The 12,154-nt window shown below is 46.4% G+C and overlaps 1 protein-coding gene and 1 pseudogene across 1 annotated transcript in view; both read left to right on the top strand.

Annotated features, from left to right (window-relative positions):
* Positions 1-11,900, top strand: part of Znt86d (solute carrier family 30 member 7) — a 42,622-nt gene extending 30,722 nt beyond the window's left edge. The window contains exons 9-11 of the mRNA XM_077693159.1: positions 133-223; positions 1,419-1,568; positions 10,654-11,900. Coding sequence (XP_077549285.1) covers positions 133-223; positions 1,419-1,568; positions 10,654-10,701 — 289 coding nt within the window. The 3' untranslated portion in view covers positions 10,702-11,900. The remainder of the gene's footprint in view (positions 1-132; positions 224-1,418; positions 1,569-10,653) is intronic.
* On the top strand, positions 3,701-7,013 carry LOC144162572 (uncharacterized; annotated as a pseudogene).
* Positions 11,901-12,154: the final 254 nt, after the last annotated feature.

The following is a 12,154-nucleotide window of genomic DNA, read 5'->3' as shown; positions in this document are numbered from 1 at the left end:
TGCAAATGCTATTAAAAAAGATTGTTTTTGGAGTTTCAACGAGACTTTTAAAAAAACGCCCCTTTGAGAGCTCCCCGTGTGCACCCCAATGTGACTTCTACTCATGTGTGTGCGTGCTCGCCGTTTCCGCAGCGTGCTTCCGCTGCTGCGAGACTCGGTGTACGTGCTGATGCAGCGGACGCCCAAAGAGCTGGACGCTGTCCTGCCCACCTGCTACCAGAGGGTCAGTGCCTGCCCCCTTCCTCCTCCCGGGTGCTTCTTTAGTGCGTTCCCCATGAGGTGGGCCCACTTTTAGCCCACCGAGAGAGCGGGAACGTGTGCGTGTAGGGGTCAGTTTTAAACTGGGGTACCGGCCACGTACTGGGTTGTGGGGATTCTTACGGCTGTGTGTAATACTAAGTCACCACACTGTCGCTGAGAAAAAGGAAATTGGTGACAAGGTTTGTGAACTTGACTCTGTGAAATTTCACCGCAAACTTGCGGATTTCAGCGGCGTTGCAGAGAGAGAGAGAGATGACTGTGAAATTTCACTGCAAACTTGTGGATTGCAGCGGCGTTGCCGAGAGAGGGAGGGAGGGAGGGAGGGAGAGAGAGACGGTGGGGTGCTGTTAGGGCACGATTAACCGTGGTCATGCCGTCCACACTGTCTGCTTGCTCTCGACCAGGCTTGGGTTCACTTCATCTCGTCGTTATCCATCCTCTAGTCGCCTCAAACTCTGACCGCTTCCTCCGACTGTCTCCTCCTCTTTTGCTGCCTTTTCCCGCATCGCTTCATCCGATTTACTTTTTTTCTTCTTCTTCTTCTTTTTCTTCTTCTTCTTCTGGCGGCACCTCGAATTTCTTGGTTTTTCCCGTTCTTTAATTTTTTTTTCTTCGCCTCTACAAACTCTGCCGTGATTCCTGATGCCCGTATAAATTCAGGGCGGAACGCTGTGATGTAATGCGCCACTCCCAATAGCATATCCAAAATGCATATCTGCTGTGCGTATCCAAAAGGGCGGCCTGTTGCTTGCACTTTTGTTGGCTACAGCTGCGGATACTAGTGGCTACAATATTCTTTTTAGCGCAGCTTCCAGGTGGCGGTAAGTGCATGCCGGCTTTTCAAATTTGACTGAGTACTTGGCGCATTTGAATGTAAATCGTCAAATCTAAGCCAACCCATGACATCTGTATCCCGCCTACTTAAAAAAAAAGTGTTGGCTTAGAATCGAATAAATACATGCTTAGCCATGCCTTTTCAGGTTACAGATCTCCTGCAGGTGGTCGAAATTAATCCAGAGCCCTTCACTGTGGTGTGCTATGAGAGCTCAGGCGTAGCTTCAACCCACATTCAATCAAATTATTCAGTTTTCAGGTGTTGGAAGTCTCCCGTGTCGTTCCCTCCGACAGTGCGTGTGTGTGTGTGCGTGCACGTGCAGGTGATGCAGCTGGAGGGGGTGTACAGCGTCCAGGAGCCCCACTTCTGGACCCTGTGCAGCGAGGTGTACATCGGCACGCTCAAGCTCGAGGTGGCCAAGGGCTCCGACGTCAGCTACCTGCTCAGCTGCACACACAGCATATTCACCCAGGTACGGGGGAGCCCGTGTTCGTCGCCGCTCCCTGGCACCATGCCTTGTCCCCTCGCTCTTGGCGGTCATTCGATGTGCACGACGGAAAGCTGGGGAAGTTGGGGCATCTTTAGAAACGGCACAGGAAAGACGGCGACACGGAGAATGAGAAAGGAATTCAGTGCCGTTTCGTTTTGTGAAGAAGGATGAGCAGTGATGCTGGGCGCAGTCCACGGAGTGCACGAAACAAAACACGTTCGCTTGTTACTTGCGATTGAGCAAACTTTTCAAGTACTAGACGAATGAAACTTGGAAGGGGTTTTAAAGCAACTGTAGATTCAAACAGTTGTTTTAAGCTACACTGTACGATAATTTACACCCTTCAAGGCAGACGCAGTCAAAATTTCACCCTCTTTAAAAAAGTTATTTCTGTATGGTCAGTTCAAAAAGACTGCAAGATGGAAAATTTGACAGCTGCAATATGCGTATCCGTGGTGCAAATGACCATTAAAAATCGGGAGATTTTGAAACAAAAACTGAGAAGAGCGCCGGCACTACGGCCAAACAGGAGTGACGTTCCAGCCGGTCTAGCCAGCGAGTGAGTGGCTGCACGTAACCGATTGCCCAGGGCAAACCTGCGCGCAACGCTTCGCCCTAGCCGTAGACCGAGGAGAAGCGCGCCGAGCGGAGCTCGACCGGTTCTTTTGGCTGGCCCGTAGGAAAAAGTGCTGGGCCGGCTGCAATGTCACCATTCCAAGACACGGTAATGGTAAAAACACAGCAATGCGCCAGCAATAGTTACAGATTACCTGTCGAGTTTTTGCAAAGACGCTGAGGTGGTTCAGAATTTTGTGCCTCTTCCTAACATGTTTACAGCAATGGGCGGCTTCTGTAATTGTTGTGCTTGGCTGCAGGCGGGCGCACATGTGCCCAGAGTAATTTGCTCCGGCAGTGTGAATTTTGCCTATGTGCAGAGTTTTTCGCCTTCGACCTCCTCAAGTATGTGCTGTGCCTGTTTGAAGGTCACAATCCATGTTTAAAGGGGCGGTGGCTTTCAACCACCAAACGATGACCCAAGCACTTTTTTTTTCTAGGGCAATTATGCAGCTTCTACGTTTTGCATTCAGTGTGTTTGCTAAGCTTTAATGCCAAAAGCTATTGCAAACTGTCACCAAGAAATATTTATCGCCTGAGGTGACAAAATGTTTAGTGTGCGAGTTGACGAAACAGGTGGCAATTTTCATAGTGCTGTGTCTCCGGAACAGAATTACTGGGTGTGTTCACCTTTGTATTGTTAGGTCGATACAGCTTTCGTCTCCAATTTTCCGTCTGCCTCTTTCCTCTCCACTCATTCGCAAACAGAAAAATATGCTGGGATATCTGCGTAGATCACTCTTACAGTTAAAATACCTGCTTTGGTTCACCGAGCTTCTATTCGGCCCTTTGATCTGGTGTAGTAACCAGCATGGACATCATAGCGATTGGAACTCCTGGGGTCGTGAGCTAGATTTTGGGAATTTTTCGTGGCTCGAAGGACATTAAAAACAACCAGGTGCATGTGTGCGGCATCACTGTGGTTTGTCCCTGGAGTGTGAAACACGGTGTGCTAATCCGTAATCAGCACATGCAAATGGTCTCGCTGTGTTGTTAAAAAACACTGGCTACATTTATGGTTATGGCTACATTAGCAGGGGTGAGACAGCTGCGCATATTGCGCACTTTTGATACAAATCTGCTTTCCTGCGCCAGGCTGCTCCAAAAGCTTGAAAATTGCAAAAATTGCGCCAAACTGCTTCAAAACAGTCTGAGAGCCAAGGAGTTTAACGCTCCCGCCAGTGTCAGTGGGGAAAAATGCTTACTGACGGCATAGTTTTCCAGCACCCCCAAGGTGATCCTGTTTGTAACGGTTTAATTGATTGATCATACGGTAAAAAACCCGCATAAAATTGTCCGCAAGATAGTTTTTTTCGAAGGTCACCATGTCGGGTTGCATATGTTATATTCTGCGAGTTTTTTTAAAGTTTTCCCATGGAAAACAATTGCAAAGTCCTGTAGAAAAAATACGCATGTGTACTGAGGCGACAAACTACTGGTGAAAATTGATGAAAAGACGGCAATTTTCGGAGTGCCGTATCTCCCATGGAGGAATGGTATCTCCAGAACGACATTACTGGGCGCCGCCATCTTTGTGTGGTGAATATTGGAAAACATGGCCGTCGGGCGAAGCAGTTGCTCGTGGTTCAGGCAGAGTGCTCTTCGTCGATTTCTACTGTGGTTTTGGTTATGGGGGTGGCTGGGTTTTCATTTAGTCGTTTGATCTGTTGAGGGAAGTTGTGTGACTCGAAGAACGGGAGTTCATCAAAAACAACGTGGGGCCCGTGAATTCGCCGTGTTTCGACGTGAGTGAGAGGCGCGGTGCGTGCTTGAAGTGAAATTTCGGACTCATTGCGGTGTTATAATAAAACGCCGAGTTATTGCTGCCTTTGACAGCAAGCTTGCGAGTGGCGGAAATGAGACGATCGACACTGCAGAAGTAGCGGCGCAGGCTACATCGCCGCAAAATGTTCAAGCAGTGGCAGATAGCGGGGCGGGCTATTATTGCACGGTAGTAATAATGGTTTATCTATCTGAAGTGAAATTTAATGCCAAGAAGGAGGTGGCTAAACATACCAACGTTATTCAAATTGCGATCATAGTGAATGCGCACCTTGGGGATTGAAATGGGAGGGCTGGTGGGGTGCGAAGATTGACACCTCTCTTTGCGCGAAGCCGAGTCTGTGATTACAAAAATAATAATTTCAGCATTCACATGACAATGAAAATGCCTTACGCAGACCTGCCAAGTTTTACGATTTTATCGTAAAGTGCCCGATTTTGAGCACGTTTTTACGAGTATCGTAATGACACCTATATTTTTACGATTTTTTATGTTTTGTGCGGAAAACTTGGCAAAGTTGGTCCAGTTGGTCCGTACAATCCAATCTACTGGCTGCATTTCGCCATTTTACGAAGCCATGCTGGCAAGACTGTATCGGCTTGTATTCAGAGCCAAAGCCGAAGACTATTGACTTCGCCGAAATGTGCTTGCTCTTCTTTGTTTCCTCGTGCGCTTCGTGTGGTGGGTTGTGTGCGTTTTTTCTGCCGGAAATGTAACGGAGTGCAAGCTGCTTACGAGATGTCTGAGAAGAAATACTTCCAAGTGTTTATCCCAAGCTATTCAACTGACTTTCCGTGTATGAAGAGGTCGCGTGAAGGTGAACGATACGCATTTTGTAGTTTGTGCTGCTGTGATGTGAACATAGCGCACGCTGGTCGCCGGGACATTCTGCTTCATCTTAATACGAAGAAACACAAAGACTCGGTGAAACTAGTGGACTCCAACGGGAAACTCGGAGGGTACTTAAGCAAAGCGGATCTTGATGCTACAACTCGAGCGGAGTGCCTTTTTACTGCGTTTCTGATCGAGCACAACGTTCCGTTTACGGCTGCTGATCACGCTAGAGACCTTTTTAGGAAAATGTTCCCCGATTCGAAGGAAGCCAAAAACTACTCCTGCGCCCGTACGAAGACTACTGCAATTGTGAAGGAAATGGCCAACAATGCAATCGACGAAGTGATAAGCCACCTCAAGCACGCTCCGTTCTCAGTCGCCACAGACGGGAGCAATGACGCCAGCCACGATGCAAAGCTTTATCCCATTGTGGTTACGTACTGTGACAGGACTGTTCGCACTGCCTTGCTCGCGATGCCTGCTGCTCTCGAAGGCAACTCAACGGGACGAAACATTGGTGCGCATGTTGTGGACACGCTAAAGAGCATGAACATACCGCTCCAGAACTGCATCGGTATGGCGTGCGACAATGCACCAGTCATGATTGGAACTAAAAATGGAGCTGCTGCTGTGCTCAAAGAAAGCCATGAGAACATCGCCATCTTAGGATGTTGTTGCCAGTTGATCAATCTGGCGGCACAGAAGGGCTCAGCATGCCTTCCAGTGAACGTGGATGAGGTACTAGTTGATGTTTTCTACTACCTTGAGAAAAGCTCGAAAAGGAAGGACAAGCTGAAAGCTTTCCAGTCTCTCCACGATGTAGAGGCCAAAAAGATCTTGGAAGCATGTCAGCACTAGGTGGTTGTCCCTCGGCAGGAGCCTTAAAAGGTTTGTCGAGCAGTGGCAGCCACTGCTTAGCTTCTTCCACAGTGAAGTAAGGCCATCTGGACCGGTCTTGAAGCTACCCACCAAAACATGTGACCTCAGCACTGGTTCTCATAAACATGCAAAGAAACCAGAGAGCAGTCATCAGAGCAAAAGACCAAGACTGGACACCAGTGTCCCGGTGTTGGGTACAGCTTCTAAGCGAATCCAAAACCACCCAGACGGCAAGGTTTTGAACAGAGAAGAAAGGCTATTTATGTTTCTTTCGTCAGATGTCAACAGGGCATATTGCGACTTCTTGCTGTCGGTAATTCCGGAGTTCGAAAAGGCAAACGTGTTCTTGCAGTCTGGAGCCCCTCAAGTACATCTGCTCTGAGAAGTGCTTAGCAACCTGCTAAGAGAGCTGATGTGGCGGTTTGTCAAACTTTCAGTTATCAAAAGAGGTGATGTGCTGACCGACGTTGACTACAAGTCTTCCACCACCCAAAGAGATGATGAAGACCTAGTAATTGGCAGCCAGACCACGCAGAGCTTGCAAAGCCTGAAGAAAGAAGTGAGGGAGAAGTTTTTTACACGAATCAGAAGATTTTTCGTGACGGCAGCAGAGTACATGATCTTTAAATTTCCACTGAAGTGTGAGCTGTTGAAGAGTGCAGAAGTGGCAAGGCTTGCTTCCATTGAACATGCCAGGTTTGCTGATATCAAGTATCTAGTCAACCGCTTCCCAGTGCTTGTACCAGTTCAAGAGGGGCAAAGTATGAATTCTGCTCTGGACGACATTCAGGCAGAGTTTGGCCGTCTTCAGTTGGAAGAACTACCCGCTGAAGTAACGAAGCAGGAGCGGATCGATGAGCAGTGGCGTTCGGTCTCCGATCTGCGAGAAGTGGATGGCAGTTTGAAGTATGCTAAACTTGCCAAAGTTATGTTGGGGGTCTTGACACTCCTGCATAGTAATGCAGAGTGTGAAAGAGTTTTCAGTAAGGTCGGAAAGGCACACACACAGTTCCGTGCCTCGATGTCCAAGAAGACAGTTGAGCATTTGATTGTTGCGAGATGTGCCCAGTCTTACTCGGGGAAGTGCCATGAGCAGGTGTTTGATAAAGAGTTTTTGAAGAAGGCCAAGGCAGCAACGGCCTCTTTGCTAGCCCAGCCCTCCACTTCCAAGATTTAACTCTTAGAATATTTTGTACGTCTTTTGGGATGTGTTTGCTGTGCATTTTATCCAAGCGAGTTTCTGAGGAATAAAATGGTATTTTAGTATTTTTGTATGCAATTTTAGTATTTCTTGGCATCTTCTGTAGTACTTGGAGCAGTGTGGGGTTGGCAGGTCTGCTTACGATTGCTAAGTATTTCGATTCGATGTTTTCAACGGCACTCCATGATATCTGGGCATAGAGCCTAAGAATTTATAAATGGCTTGTAAAAAGGTACTGCAGTTCGTGCCTTGTGATACTCTAGTAGAAAAACTTCATTGAAAGGCTGTTTCAGTGTTATGTACGTTCAAAACCCATTAAAAAGTGCACTCCCCCCCTTCCCCCCGAGTTGGCAAAAATTTGATTTTTAGGCTTCTAAGGTGACGTAATAAATGTCATCATTCTGCTCCAAATCAAGGTTCTTCTGCTCCAAAATCGAGATTTCGCTGCTCCAAAAACTGCTCCCAAATCTGATTCAGCTGTCTCACCCCTGCTTTAGGCTACATTTATCTGACTACATTTATGGCTAGTTATGGCTACAGTTTATTATGGCTATTATGGGTAGCCATAACAAATAATTTATTATGGCTACATTTATGGCTACAGTTATGGCTACATTTATCTGTGGACTTGCAAGTCTTGGAATGGAGAAATTGATGCACCAGAATCTGGGGTCGAGCGTCACCCGATTGAAGGACAGTTTACGATTGAACACAGCTATGTTATTAATGCCTGAAAAGAGGCTTAGGCGACAGGAGGAACCATGGTATGATCACTCAAATTGCAACGTGTTGTACATAATGTACACTATGAAAACGGCCGTTGGGGCAAGGGCACAATCCATCGCATGCATTGGGCAGCATCTGCCGTCGCTCTTCTAGCGATCGTGCAAAGTGGTCTGAGCCAATTGTAGGAACCTGTTCACGTCATTTACAATGGACCTTGCGACTTCAGCATTTTCCAGTTTGTGATCTTTTTTAGGGAAATTAACAATGTCAATGCATACATCTACAGCCCAATACGTATTGGCAGCACTGGGATAGGTGTTGGCTGACATGAATGATAAGAGTGCAGGGGTGAGACAGCTGCGCATATTGCGCCTTTTTGATACAATTCCATTTTCCTGCGCCAAGCTGCTCCAAAAGCATGAAAATTGCGAAAATTGCGCCAAACTGCTCTAAAAGAGCCTGAAAGGCACGGATTTTGATGCTCATGTCAGTTCCGGTGGGGACGAAAGCCTCCCGCATCCCAGTGACCGCTTTTATTGGCGGTCAATTGCAAACACAGAAATGGCAAAAATAGAAAGACTGAAGAAATGAAGCAAGCGATAGCTTCTAAAATACGATTGGCTTTCTGTCCGGGTTCGCTGAAACGGCCTTCCCGATTAGGCATCGCTGTGGCTACAAACATGGCCGCCGCCTGATCTGCCTGCTACTGCCTACTTCACGCGCTCACTGTGCATCGCCGATATTTTCCCTGGTTTATTTTACGCTATCAGCTGGGTTCCAGTCTATTCATTCTATCAACTGTGGCCCTGAACAGTGACGTTAACGCGGGGACATGGTTTGAGATTGGTGCGAGATTACGAGAAGTTGCGCGGCTCGTAAAAAAAGTTTTGAAATGTGGGGCCTACGACTTCGGCGTGGTTTGTCCTTGAGTGCGAAACGCGGTGCGTGCGTCTAAATTCGGGTTCGTGAATTCAACTTTTTGGCTCGTTGTGGTGTTATAAAATGCTGAGGTGTTGCTATGCTTCGAAGCGCGATCGCGAGCCTCGGCCCGGGAGGGAACGGTCGGCACGAAAGTTGCGGGCGGCGCTGCGGCGCCGCGACCTGTCCAGGCAGCTCCCAATAGCTGCAGGACTGCATGGTTGCCATAGCACGCGACTAATAACACTTGATGTATGCAAAGTGAAATTTAATGCCCAGAACTAGGTGGCTAAACAGTAACGCTACTTAAATGATCACTGGGTGGACGTGCGCCCCACGGACTGCAACGGGTAGGCATGCGACCGTTAGCTCGAAGTTGCTCAACTGTTGCCGTGACTACACTCGTTCGTACAACGCAGCCTGGGATTACAAAAATAATAATTTTAGCATTGAAATGGTAAAAAACACGCCACAATTGCAGAGCCTTTAAATTTGATAATGTTAACGGCAGTTTTGTTGTCAGTGTTGCGTACAGCCACAACACAATCTCACCAGTTAGGAAAAAGGTAGTGCAGTTAGAACTTTCTGATACTCTTTAAAAATTCTTTCGCGTAAGGCTGTTTCAGTGTACGTGTATTCAGAACTGATTGGAATGTGTACTTGACCCTTCAAATTGCTGAAATTGTGATTTTTTAAGCTCACAAGACGATGTATTAAATGTCCCTACCTGCTCCAAATCAAGCTGCTTCTGCTCCAAAATTGAAATTTTGCTGCTCCGAAAACTGCTCCCAAATCTCTTTGGGCTGTCTCACCCCTGAGAGTGTTAAAGAAAAGAAATTATGCTTGAATAATGTGAAGAAAACTTGTCTCAACCTTCCCAGTCGCCCATTTGGATCTTTGCAAAGCTTTGGTTAGGAACCTTTGACAGTTGAACACCTGCATGTCCGAGTACCGAGTTGCTGCTCCAGGCAGGGTTATTTATAAACCCTAAGAGAAGCTGCAAGTCAGTGTTTGCAATAATGTGACTGGAAAGAATGCCATGGTGACAGCTCTGCATAGGGCAGTTGTCAGGTTCCATTCAGGCAACCGGCTAGCCTTTGATCAAATAAGTCCTCTCGCCCCTGTTGTCAGAGGCCTGTAGAAAAGAACCTTTAGTGAGCCGGAAGGTCATCAGAAGAGCACCAATTCAAAGGGCAGGGGCCAGAACGCATCGTGTGCAAGCAAGGAAAGCAGATACAGAAGCACTCATGCACTTTTGAGGAATATCGGAAGCTCAGAAATCGTAAGAAGCCATTTTCTCAAAAGTATTTTTGAGCCCCCCTGTATTATTTCTGACTAGGGTAAAGTGGCAATTATGGATAGATTTTAAATACATTAATGGAATGCAATATGTGTTCTCTAAAGCAAACTTCTTCCTTCACTAAAAGCGTTGCTTCTGCCTTGTGTTGGTGTAACCTTGTTAAAGGGGCCATGGCAAAATACAAGTTTTTTCATTTTGAAAGAACAAGCCTTTTGCAACAACTCACTCAGCCCCATTCGTGCCAGAAAAGACATTTTATTAATCGGAAAAAAAAAAAACGCACAGAATATTGAAAAAGTTACAAATTCCTTGCTATGTAATGGCATAACATGGGCTGGAGTAATGTCATATTACTCCTGCCCATGTTACTGCATGTTAGCGCTCAAGTGATATGATCGAGCGGGACGTGGCCCCCACTCCAATCTCCCAGTTGTGTGTCTTAGTGGTGAATTAGTTTGGCTGCCACCAATTCCACAAATAAGATTCTGTGATGTCATAGAAAAGTTGCCGGAAAGTGGCGAGGGAGTTGTCACTGCTTCATCTGCTCTATTTTGTATCTTGATCGTATGAGTGAAGTTTGTGAGAAAGTTGGTACTATTGTTATCAGGGTAAAACAGTCTTTCTAATGAATCAGACTTGTGCTTTGTCTTCATAGCCAGTCTAATAAAATAATCCCAAAAAACAAATATTTTATTGGTCCCTCCTCATGTTGGAGGGCTTCATATTGCAAGTTACTTTACATTTGCTATTGCCATGTGGCCCTACCAGCACCAATAACATATTTTCTTTCCTGTTTTTTTTTTCTTTGCAGGCTGGCGTCAAGCAGCTTTATGTACAAATTGACTATGCGCCTATGTGATTTGTTGACACTGGGACTGGAAGTGGAAGCTGTCTTCCTTGTACATTTCACGGCACGACGATTAGACTCCGGGAGAAGTCCAGTGACTATGGACCAAGACACTTGCGTAGCGTTCTACCATCTGGTTGGACTCCACTGGTGTCCGGTTTCGACTGCAAAGGATGGTTGTGGTGTGGAAAAGTGAAGGGTGGTTTTGTTACGTCTGCGTTGCATCAGAAACTGTGAAAAGCTAAAGTTAACGTGGCAAAAAAAAAATGCTGGGGACATGTTCTACGCCTGTTTCGTACAGTAATCTTCCGACTGTCAGCGTAAGCAGTAATCTATGACACATGAAATCTAATCATCGCCAAGGGCTCATACTGCTTCGGCATTTTTCGCAAGCAACTCCTGTCCCTTTGAAATTGGTGTTTCTGAATACGCACGTGCAAGTAGTTTACTTTGAGGTTACAGCTCAGAAGATGCTTTCTTCCTTGGAGCTGATAGCAGATTTCGAATTTTGGGCAGCCGGTTTCCTTTTTCTTGGCTTGGCTTACGGTAAGTTCTTATGTGTTCCTCACTTAGGAGACAAATCCTTCGGATGCGACACGCGGACGCAACTTTTTTTCTTGGGCATTGTATTTGTAGCCGCGACTGTTGAACAATTGTGGAGCGGAATATATATATGTGTGTGTATATATATATATATAATCTACAGATCCACCCTGTTTCCTGACACCTGTGCTAAGTATGAATTTGAGGAATGGTTTACGGTATTCGCCTGGCAAGTTAGTGCGTGGAATGTGTGTAATAATTTCTACTTGCGACAGTAAATTCTAGCAGGCTAACGGAGTTCTTGACGTCGCACCAAAGGTGGCATATCCTTCGTAAAGGCAAATTTAAGTGGCTCCTGAGAAAGTGTACTGCGTTTTTTATGTTTGGGGGTTGCGGGGTCGTATTTCGATGCACCAACATGAGCTTGTTATCAATCATCCACACTGTTCCTGTCGCAGCGTGTGTGTACATTTGGTACCATTGGTCTATCGTGCACTTTTATCAGAGATGTACAGATCATTTTTTGTTTGTCTACGCAAGTTTGAAGAGGGAAGAGGCGTTGGTTCATGTTCCGTTGGGGGGCACTGTTGGCATTCCCCCCTCCGCCCATCTCTCCCCACACCGGTGCTGATGACGAAAACTAAATGAAAGACGTTTGCTAAAAACTGCGTTTTCTGGTGTGCCTTGTCTTCGAAGATCTCTACACTGCCTCATGCCTTCAGGAAGGAAGAGTTTCATCATTCCGGCGAGCAGCTGTAGAGTGCATTATCAAACGTGCTCACTGAGGTAATACTATACCACATTTTCCTAGTTGTGACTACGCACTTTTTTTTTTTACATTTGTGAACACGCTGTGGAGAGGATGGCTTCAAACCAATTAACATCGTCTTGATTAACAGGCATTTGCACATAACTGCTTGCA

The sequence above is a fragment of the Haemaphysalis longicornis genome, unplaced genomic scaffold, assembly GCF_048455015.1.
Source record: "Haemaphysalis longicornis isolate Haplotype H1 unplaced genomic scaffold, Haemaphysalis longicornis Haplotype H1 scaffold_12, whole genome shotgun sequence".
Classification (NCBI taxonomy): domain Eukaryota; kingdom Metazoa; phylum Arthropoda; class Arachnida; order Ixodida; family Ixodidae; genus Haemaphysalis; species Haemaphysalis longicornis.
This window is presented reverse-complemented; position numbering and strand designations above follow the sequence as displayed.